General features: G+C 36.4%; 1 protein-coding gene across 1 annotated transcript in view; it reads left to right on the top strand.

The window, feature by feature from the left end:
* The window catches only part of pth2ra (parathyroid hormone 2 receptor a), a 77776-nt gene that overhangs the window by 26954 nt on the left and 38784 nt on the right, over positions 1-12038 (top strand). Inside the window, exons 7-8 of the mRNA XM_057335882.1 lie at positions 1757-1910; positions 6013-6073. Of these exons, the coding sequence (XP_057191865.1) occupies positions 1757-1910; positions 6013-6073 (215 nt within the window). The remainder of the gene's footprint in view (positions 1-1756; positions 1911-6012; positions 6074-12038) is intronic.

Genomic DNA, 12038 nt, shown 5'->3' on the forward strand with positions numbered 1-12038 from the left:
GATTACATCACTTGTCCACCGCGGCACCGAACCCAACCATCATTTAGAATTTTTATAGTAATAAATCACTTAGTTTAGTTTAAGACCAGACTGCGCATCTAAACGCGGCTGCAGTATTCAGCGGAAGCGGAACAAGTGTAGCAGCAGGAGTTAGATTTCATTCATCATGTGAGGAGAGTGAAGTGCTGACTGACAAGACGATGGCGGAGGCTTTTCTGTCAAAGAACATATTAGAATATGTAAGCACTGTAATCAAGAGCCGGTTACATTTTAATTTTCTTTTTGATCTAATTTTAAAAAGCCAGTGCTTTGCCATTTATTTAACATAAAAGTTTTTCGTTTCGGCTATTACTTTCTTATTCGTTTCTTTCGTTTATTTTCCTATCGTATTCCCTTTCTTATTCGTTTCTTATTCATTTGTTTTTTTGCACAGTGTGTGCGGTGATTACTCGTTTTGCTAGCAACATATTTAACGTAAAGGCTCTTATTTATTTTTGCTTGATGTGTGTCGTGATTATTCGTTTTATTAAAGGCAACCTATCTGACGTTAAGGTTTTTTTATATTTGTTTCTTATTTTTTGCATAGTGTGTACAGTGGTTATTCGTTTTGTAAGGTGTGTGTTTAATATGTCATACTTTTTTGTGTGTTTTTATTAAGAAAGATATTGACCCACCATTAATTCAAGCAATTGCCATTCCCGAATTGCCGCTAATTAAAAACAAAGTAAAATGCGTCATGCGCACGGCCGCATCTTCGACCACCCCACAGCAAACCCTCACCCCCGGTGTCACCGGTACTACCGGTGTTTTTACACATCGATTAACCTGTGGAAAATTTCATCACCGCCACATCCCTAGTAATCGTATATGTTATTGTACGATTCACAACATATGGATTCATACGAATTAGCCACCTTGTAAAATAGCTACGAATTCCCGTGAGATCAGGTTGGGATCACACAATATGCATATGACTGCATGTAGAAATGGAATGGAATTGTTGAGAATAAAAAAAATTCCGTGTAAAACTTTCATACTATATCTGCGTTTATTCTGGATATTAATATCCATCATCACGGTTTTGCTTTGATGTGTGACATGAAATTTCTTTTGATTCAGTTCATTGGTCTGGAGAGACATTATGGTCATTAACCACACAACGCTGTCATCTCAACAGCTTCATTAAACCTCACAGCTCTCCACCTCCAGCCTCAGTCAGCTCATTGTAATGAAAGGTTATCAGTTGGCCCCAGTGCTTCCATCCTAAAGAATATTTCTGTCATTGGTTTTGACAGCACGCCATCATAAAGGAAGTTAGTATTAAATTAGAATCATTTAAAATAAAATCGTTGATACTCGTGTAGAATTTCTGTCTGTTGAAGCATCTATAGTTGAAGGTGCGTGTTTAACATGTTAAGTGCAGGAGAGCTTGTAAACCGAGAGCATGTAAACCGAGAGGACCTGTCCTGTAATTGGTGATTGATCGTGTCACGTCACGCCCCATATTAACATTTATTATAAACAGATCAATTGCTTGTCGTTGTAATCTTGTCGAGACGCCTTTTTCATGGCATGGTATTAGGCACCTCAACTGTGGAACAGAACCTGCGGTCACCTCCAACCGTGTGCAGGAATTCAATTTGTCACAGCTAGTATTGCATCGTAGCCAATATGTTTTTGTAATAACTTGGGAAATTGGGCTCCATTTGATGAAAACTCCTTCATGCGCTTTCCTCTGCTTCACTTTTCTTTTCAGATGGTTTGCAAAGTGACAGTCTTGCTGTTTATCTATTTCCTGGCTACAAACTACTATTGGATTCTGGTGGAAGGCTTGTACCTGCACAGCCTCATCTTTATGGCTTTTCTGTCCGACTCCAAGTACTTGTGGGGCTTCACTTTGATAGGATGGGGTGAGTATGTAATGGTAGTGATTTTCCTGAAAGAAGCAATTTGTGGATTTTTCACCTGTGACGGGGTTTGCAACATTTCTTGTCAATTGAGATGCTTTCATTGCCAATTAACTTCTGCTGAGCACCTAGTTTCGCTCATGGGCAGTTGACATGACACGTAATTTAACTCCCATTAGAAAAAAAAAGATTTTGCTGGACAACAAATAACACGGCTTTTGCCTTATGGTCTATTCAAAATTGTGTTTTGATTCTTTTTGGACATTTCAAGAAATGCGAAAAATTGTCCTGCTGTGTAACAGTCATCCTCATAAAATGTAAAATACCAAAATGTAGTGTCAAAATGAACAATAGTGACAGAACATTAGTAGAAAGAAAGCATTTTCAAGTTTTTAGCTTCTATTGTGTTCATTTGTAGAATTTGTGAAATGTTTCATTTAGTCAGCTGTACAGCTTGACATAGTAGAGCAAGAGATGCTACAAATAAGCATCATTTAAGTTGCAGCTTTTTTTATTTGTGTGGGTGGTAGCATGTGGTTGTCTACTCCTGGAGAAAATTACCTTAATATAATATATATCTTAATACCTTAAAATGCCCTGCAGTGTCACATGCTAAACTCTACAAGTGTTAAAATATTTTGTTATAAGTGGATTAAAATTATTGTCATGCAGTACGCAGTCTACATCTATATTTGTGCTTTAAAAAAATTATAGTTGCTTAAAAGTGAAAAACAGAGTTGACTCTGTTTTTGCATACAAAAAAATACATTTGCTAAATAGCCTAATTTGATTCTATAATTGTTCTCATTTCCCTAAAAATGAATTACATCAAAAAATTAATGTAAATTTAAATCGTAGATCGTAGTCATTTATTTATTATTTAAAAAAAAAGTTATTGTATTTGAAAAGTTTTTAAGCTGTTTAAATATCAAACCATTTTTAATTTTAAATGTAACAAATTTATTAGATATATAGTGGCCATACAGTATATTGCAGTAAATGTCTGGTTTCTTTTCCCAAAATAAACTGGATACTGATTTAATATCTTACAGGAATGTTTGCAGGACAAATATTAATTGGATAGAAATAATATATAGTTACTTCACGTACTGTGACCCTTCACGTTGTGTGTGTATTGACTAATCCTATAATCAAAAGACAGAGCAACATTGACTCATCGGTTCACAATGAATACAGAATAAACTACAATTTAATTTCTGATCTATTGCTTTTATTTTTTTCTTTATTTTGCTCCCATTTAACATGGTAATACATTTCACACTGATGCAGCTTTTAAATATGTATTGAATTTTTTTTTTTAGAAATATCCACCAATCAGCAATTACTGTATTTAGCTTTCATTCCCTCCACTCCTACACTGTGAAACAACACAGCAATAACTTGCTGCAGTATGTTTGGAGAGGTTGCTTCCTTTTCAAGTGGTTTCAAGTTGAAGTGTTTTTTATTTATTTGTCATTTCTGTTTGATGTGTTCCTTCAGGAAGGGCAGAGATGGGCCTTTGATATGCATATTTTCCGTTCTAAGAGCGACTGCTCACTACATTTTCGTGATTTTGTTTGCTACATCTTATTAATGACCTCCAGGTTAAGCCTGTGAAAATACTTTGCAACAATGTCACGTTGTGTCCAACCACCTCTGTTATTATAATCATAACAAACTGTGACATCACTTCGGCATTGGACAGTTTACGGATGATTAAAAAAGGGATTGGTGTCATTTACTTTCCTTTTTGATCTTGTATTTCTATTTGCTAAACCTATATATATATGAGAGGTTTAGCAAAATTAAAGTTACCATATTTCTGTGCACTGTTTCTTTATACATTTAGAAGTGTAGTTCATTTATTTGATTGTCTGCTCCCCTGCTTTTTTAAATTTACCATCGATTTTTCTATTGACTTATAGGTTATCGTGAAACATGGAAAAAGCTCCACTCCTTAAATAGTGTGTCACCTACAAAATATATACGATTCAAGGCACACACTCTTTCCCAGAGATAATCCCTGACTCCTTCTGATACCCCATTATCTCCATGGGAACTACTGACTGAGAACAGGGGACCCTTAACTGACATGTTCACCCTGAGATCCAGCCAGCTTTGCTTCATGATATTCATGATATGATCCCATTTTTGAAACCGTTCTGCTTATCAGCGTGAGGCAGCATTCTGATTTAGTTGCTAAATCACCCGAGATTAAACACGCCGATAAAATATATTAAGAATAAAATTTAGTGGAGCAAATATGTAGGCCTGCCTTTATAATTAAGCATTGAATTTTCTGTGGTTAAGAGTCACCTGCTCTTTCATGTTTGACATTAGTGATACAATAATATTAATACCACATAACCAGACAACATTTAATTCTTTAGAAAGGATTATTCATTCCACCTAAACTTCAAATAAAGTTTATTTTTTAAAGGTCCAGTGTATGAAATTTAGCAGCATCTAGTGGTGAGTTTGTGAATTGCAACCAACGGCTCACTCCACCCCTCCCTTTTAAAGAACTACGGTGACTGACACGAACTACGATGTCGTCACGTTTTGCTTCTTTGCTGAAGGAGATAAGTTTACAAAACACGCTCAGAGCAGTTTGTCCGTTTGGCTACTGTGAAAACAACATGGCGAATTCCATGCAAGGGGACCTGCAGTGTATGTAGATAGAAATAGCTCATTATGCTGGTTGGAAACAACCCAATATTTTTTTTAGAATGAAGATGTTTTTTTTAAATGTAATTTCAATATAAATGCAGTGTAAAATTTCATTTCATGATAAATAAAAGCTTTCCTGTGGCTCAGTGGTAAGAGCATGGCACTAGCAATGCCAAGGTCATGGATTCAATCCCAGGGGATTGCATATAGTCAGAAACAAATGTGTAATACAATGCAATGTAAGTCGCTTTGGATAAAAGTGTCTGCCAAATGCATAAATGTAAATCAAGTTTAACAGGCATAATGTCAGCCATTCTGTTCTCTAGACATTATCATCTACCATTTAAAACTCATATATTTTCATCACTTTTGGTGTTCTGGGGAATCATCACAAACGTTCCTGTTATAGGATGGTCCGGGTAGTAGCCTACTTTTACAAAATGTTCAAAATGACTGAGAGCTGTTCCTGACTCACCCTTGTAACTTTACTATTATAACATTCTATTCCAATTCTTCCATTACAAAGCCTCTGTTATAATAATAATAATAATACCTTTTATTTATAATGCGCTTTTCTTACACCCAAAGCGCTACATAATAAAGATACATCCATTACTACAAATATAAAATAGAATAAAATTAAGAAGCAACAAACAACAATAATAACCAACAAGTAATGATAAGATAATAAAAGTAAAAGAGTAAAACAACAATTTCTCCATTTTGTTGACCACACAATCTCACAAATCATAATGCAGAAATTTAAAATGCCATACCTTCAAACTGCATAAAAACAACAATTTTCCTAAAGAAAAAAAGAAGGCTAATGTTAAATTCATGCAGAACGTTCAAACCAAAACAAATTTATTTAGAGATTGGCCTGAAAAGAAATATTCAGTCCAGCTCAATGATTTGTTTTTTACCAGACTGAAAATAAGTCATTTGATGTGTATCCTGTCTAGAATCTTGCTTTAAATAAAAAACACCTATTGACAATGAATAAACAAACAGATTGTTAATTGTTTATTAAAATTATTTTGCAAGATAAGTGTCTGATTGTAAGTCAGAATCTCGAATCTCTGGGGAGGCTGGCAGCTTCAGATCATGCTTCATTGTCCCTTAAAACAATCTAAAAGAGATGTTTACAGGGGTGTTAGCTTTGGAGAAAAAGCAAATTCATTCAGGTGTCCAATATATTTTAATAAAAAAGTCAAATCTTTTGCATTTTCATTATGTATGCTTGTATAGATATAATAGTATTTCTCACGAGAATGCCGCTAAAGGATCAAATGCAGTTTACTCTTATAAGTTATCTAATGGCAACAAAATAAAAATAATTAAAAATGAATTTATTTTGGTGTCATTTTCTTGTTATGTCCTTAATCATTTTGACAGTGTTTGTAAACAGTACACGAATTCTTTTTTTTTATTTCAGGTGTTCCTGCTCTCTTTGTTGCAGCATGGGCAGTTGTCAGGGCAACGCTGGCGGATGCGAGGTGATCACTACATAAATTCATGTTTTTGTCTTCAAAGAGTTCACGTTCTAATCATCTTTAATCATACAGTACTGTAGATGTGATGGGAGACATCCTCTAACAACTTCTAGTAGTGAAATAAAGAAATGTTCTGTATCTTGATGCTTTGTATGCTCTGAGGTAACTAAGCTCTGAGTGACCAGATTGTAACTGTTTCTAAGGAGATCTAGGGGCAGTTTCCCGAACAGGTTTTAAGACTATTCCCAGACTAATTAAAATGTTAGTGCCATCTTGATCGAAAAACAATTTGCACTTGCATATCTTAAAATATATCAGTGCGATGATGTTGGTTTTGTTTTGCTTAACACTTCGTTCAAGCTGTTTATCACTAGATCATTTAGAGTTTGACTCTCTTTAAAATTTGTGTTTTTTTTACGGGAAAAGTATTAGACCATGTCTGAGGCATAATCTTCTCCTCGGGTTATTTTCAAACACTTGCAAGGAAAATGATTTTGTCCCCCTGGGAGAACAATTTGTATTCTTGCAGCTTGCAGGCTGTTTGTACTGGAACAAAGCAAATGTCTTCAAGCAACAAAGGGTTTCTCGGGGGGACTCACATTCGTTAACAACATAAAGCTTTGTTTTTAGTTGTAGAGTTTTCGCTGGTATTAAAGTGCCCTAGTTGCAGTGAGATTATCACAGACTGTGTCTTTAAAGCGTTCTGTAACAGTGATACTAGACTTGCGTAGCCAGACTTCTGATGCACTTTTTACCAAGCCTCTACATGTACTGTCACCAGCATACTTTATTTTTTACGTGCCATTAAAAACCCTTTTGTATTGTTTAACTATTATTTAACTGTTATAGTATACCTTAGATCAAGGGTGTAACTTTGGTTTGAGAAGTGGGGGCGACACAAAATGGGGGAAAATGTTTTTGATTTGAATCCCTTTTCCTGCATTTACATACGTTTAGGCACTATTAGGTGGTGATATATGGCACGAATATATGGTGATACAAAATCCATGAAATAATGGATTTTCTGCATGAAGTGAGCAAAGTGCAGATGAAGGGCAGCAAGTGATTTTCTCCATAGGGAATTCACCATCACAAACTCAAAAATAAAAAAATGACTTGTAAACCTGAATCTGCAGACAAGCCGGATGACTTTCTAAATGCTTAACTAACTCGAGCTCGGCTTAACGTATCTAAACAACGACCAGGGAAGCCCACATTTCTGTCAAGCCTTGTCATAAACACTAGCTGCTATTAAAAGAATGAGTCCGATCGCCCATTATAAGAAAACAGCTAAACATAGCTTACCGAAACAACGACTACACAAAACCAAATTTCTATTAAACATTAATTGTAATAAACACTAGCTACTGTTAAAAGAACAAGCACACACTTATTTCGGGGATAACAATAGTCTCACGTTAAGCTTGTTTATTTTAAAGAAACCACATAAAACTTTTCTGTTATCATGTTTATGTTTGATATCAGTGATAAACAAAATTTATTTAATTTGGTTTTCCGTGGTTGTTGTTTTGGTACGTTAAGCTGTTTCTTTATAATGGATTTTGGGAAAGAAACGCTTAGCGCAATAATTTTTACTTTATCTGTTTAATAAGGGCTCATTCTTTTAACAGAAGCTAGTGTTTATTACAAGTAAGGTTTGACAGAAATTTGGGCTTACCTGGTCGTTGTTCAGGTCGTACAAGGTCGTTAAAGTACTTTGAGTTTGTCATAGTGAATTCCTATGGAGAAAATCACTTGCTGCCGTCCACCTGATTGAAAACAACCTTTATAATAATGATTGTAGCGAGGAAGGCGGGGCGAGAGCCGTGGGGCGGGTAAGGCAGGGCCGGCGGCGTAAGTGGCAACGAGTGTCAGCTGTGCGACCGCCGGTCCCCGCATGCCTCACGGGGGAGCTCGGGAGCATAAGAGGATGAGCGACCGGACCATCGAGAGAGAGGACCCGGGCCCGGAAGTTAAGTGGAGTTTGTTTGTTTGTTTGTGTTTGTTTGGCCGGCAGTTGGCAGCCGGCCTGTTTTATTATTGTTTATTTACTTTCACGATTAAAAGTTTATTGTTTGAATGATGCCGGTTCCCGCCTCCTTCCTTCCATTTTATTGAGCTTTGCTACAATGATTTATGGCACAAAAAAAGTATCACAAAATATGGAGATATGAGGTTTCAGAAGGACAGCAGTGATATATTGTTTATTGTTTAAACAAAATATCTAATTTATTTATCTGTGTAAAACTAACCATGGACTGTTTAGAGTGCAATAAACCTTCATTAACATTATATTTAACCACATAATTTATAACCTTTCTTATTATGCGAAGTTGTGTGTCTCTGTGTCTGTGTGTGTTGGTGTGTGTGCGTGTTGTGTGTGTGGAGTGTTTTGTGTGTGGGTGTGTCTGTCTTCTGTGTTTTCAACCTTTTCTTGTTTTTGCAGGTACAACTTTGATTGTTTTGCTTGTAGTCAATGTGTCTCATGTACAGCTGCTTTGTAACAATGAAAATTGTAAAAGCGCTATATAAATAAAGTTGAGTTGAGTTGAGTTAAAATGCAAAGGTAGAACTCAGCGTATTGTGTGTGTTTTATATTGTTTATTAGTGTGACCTTGCAACTTATTTTAGATTCTCAACTTTTCAAATTCTCCTTTTTATCTAAAAGACTGGAAATTCAGTTCAGTTTTTAGAATCAAAATTATTTTTTCTTCCATAAATTAATTCCCTTTTCTTTTAACTCAACTCAACTTTATTTATATAGCGCTTTTTACAATTTTCATTGTTACAAAGCAGCTGTACATGAGACATATTGACTATAAGCAAAACAATTCAAGATATACCTGTAAAAACAAGAAAAAGGTGAAAACACAGAAGACAGACATACTCGCATACAAAACACTCCACAAACACAATATGCACACGTACTAACACACATAGACATAGGCACACACAAGGACACGCATGCACACACAGACAAGCATACACACACACACACACACACGCACAGGCTTTGGTTGACTATCCCCGTGGGGACAGTCCATAGGCGTAATGTTTTTATACTGTACAAACTGTATATTCTATCCCCTAACCCTATCCCTAAACCTAAAGATCATAGAACACTTTTTGCATTTTTAGATTTGTAAAAAATATTGTTCTGTACAATTTATTAGCTTTTTTGCCCCTGGGGACCTCAATTTTGGTCCCCACGGTGACACGAGTCCCCATGTGTTGGTGTGTATTCAGGTTTAGGTCCCCACCGGGATATACAAACATGAACGCACACACACACACACACACGCACACACACAGAAACGCTCGCACGCACAGTGAAAGCACACATTTAAGATAAAGGAGAGAGAAACACAGGTCAAATATTAAACAGACTATAAATTCCTATATGCAATATTAATTAAGTAAAACTTTAAAATTCTAATTCTAAAGCAGCCCCCCCCCGGCCAGGCAAATAGTGCAAAACAGTATGCAAATGATGGTGGCGAGGAATTAACCCAAAACTCTAATCGAGAAAAAAAACCTCAGGAGAACCCAGGCCCAACCAGGGGATTCCAGTTCCCCTCTGGCAAAAGCTGCTGCCTCTGCACAAGCTCGACAGTGCTTGCGCAAAAAGGCTAAATGTAAATAAATAAACTTACTAATAAGGTAAATTATAGATTTAAGATTATCATTACAGTTTTTCTCGATTGCTTAAACACATTTCTTGAAATTATGCCTCGTATTCTCAAAACATAAACACAAATCCATAACATCTCACCCAATTCCCCAAACATCCTATTTTCAGGTCAAAATGAAGCTCTCTTCTCAAAACCATTCAAACGAAAGACCAAACTTTTCCTGCAGACATGACTTAAAAGCCCTCAAAATCACCCACACTGCAACATAGTCTTAGACACTGGTGAGATCAATTCAAAACACTGTTACTAAAATCTCTTAGTGGGATTTAAGAATACTTTGACAGCTTAGTGTTTATTAGAATATACAACATAAAAGAGTGCACATAGAGCAAAGTGCAAGAATGAGCTTTAGGAAAAAATAAAACATGACACTACTGTAAAGTAGACGAAGATGATCTTACAAGACCAGAAGTTCAAAAACCAAAGAACAATATAAACTGGTCATGCAACACAATACAGTAAACAACTGCACAAATAACATTTACATTCAGGCATTTAGCAGATGCTTTTATCCAAAGCGACTTACAGAGACAATAAAGGAAACAATACAGTGAAGCGATTTGTCAATAGGAGGCAATAAAAATAAAAAATATGGCATCCTCTGCACCTTTGGGCCAATTTCGTAAAAGTATTCCGTATTTTCTGCAAAAATACAGAACAGGTAAAAAGGGTGTACACGTGCTACAGTTTACTGAATACAGAATAGAGAAATTTCTCTCATATAAAGTGTGTACTGTAATTATACTGTATGTTTACAGTAAGTAGTGTAAAGCCCAGTAGATGATTCTAGGATGCACAATTACCTGTGCTCCTATTGATATTATCCTGAGATTCTGATTGGTGTGTCATCAGTTTTGCAACTGAATGTTTACTGATGGAAAAATGTGTGCTATTTGAGTTTACATCTCGACACTTCAGTTCATTATATTGTGTGTTTGTGTTTTCTGAATGAGAACATGGTTAAACCTTTGCAAATTGAGGCTGTTTGTGTGTGGGGTTTGTACAAGTTGGTGTATTGTTCTGAGAATGTGTTTATAGTTGTCAGAAAATGGTGAGTTGTTTCATGAATTGTGTGTTACCAATCGAGAAAAATTGTAATAATCTAATAGCTTTTGAAATGTTGTAGTGAAGACGTTTCAAGTCGCCGCGTCCTTCTTTGTCCAGCTCTGTCATCTCAGCTCTTGTCAGGTGGCCACTTCCCATTCTCCACTCTACCATCAGGCCTGGGCATGAACTGCATCCTGCTCGCTGTGGTAACCTTGGAACAATGAGACAAGACTGGCTGAGAGTAGAGTACTGTTCTGCACTCTTTGATGCAACAAGTACATCAGTTATTGTTGGAAGTGTTCCTAGTTCCGGTTGATCTAGCTAATGCAGCCTAAACCCTCAGAGGATTTATATTAAGGAAGTGTAGTGTATGCAAGATTAAAAAGATGCGTCTTTAGTCTAGATTTAAACTGACAGAGTGTGTCTGCCTCCCAGACAGTGCAGGGAAGACTATTCCAAAGTTTAGGCGCTAGATAGGAAAAGGATCTACCGCCTGCACTTGATTTTGAAATTCTAGGTATTACCAACTGACAGCCTGAGAGTGTAATGCCCGTGAAGGACTGTAATACAAGAGGAGTTCACTCAAGTACTGAGGAGCTAAACCATGTAGCCCTTTATAGGTAATAAGCAAGATTTTAAAGTTAATGCGATGCTTTATAGGTAACCAGTGCAAAGTTGATAGAACCGGGCTAATATGTTCATCCTTTTTTGTACGTGTAAGAACTCAAGCTGCCGCATTTTAGACCAGTTGGAGTTTTTGTAATAAGCCTGCAGGGCAACCACCTAACAGTGCATTACAGTAATCTAGTCTTGATGTCATGAATGCATGAATTAACTTTTCTGCATCTCACAATGACCGCATATGACGTAGTTTAGATATATTCTTAAGATGGAAAAACGCAATTTACAAGTGTTTCATGAGGCTTCGAGGAAATATAAAGTTGAGTATCATCAGCATAACAGTGAAAGCTAACTCCGTGTCACTTTATTATATCTCGTAGGGGTAGCATGTATAATGCGAAGAGCAGAGGCCCTAAGACTGAGCCCTGTGGTACACCGTACTGGACTTACGATTTGCGTGACACCTCATTGTTTATTGCTACAAATTGAAAACGGTCGGATAAATAAGATTTAAACCATTTCAAAGCTATTCCTTTAATGCCGACGTAATTTTCGAGTCTATGTAGGAGTGTGCTGTGGTCAATGGTGTTGAATGCAGCACTAAGGTC

This window comes from Triplophysa rosa, linkage group LG6, assembly GCF_024868665.1.
Source record: "Triplophysa rosa linkage group LG6, Trosa_1v2, whole genome shotgun sequence".
Classification (NCBI taxonomy): Eukaryota; Metazoa; Chordata; class Actinopteri; order Cypriniformes; family Nemacheilidae; genus Triplophysa; species Triplophysa rosa.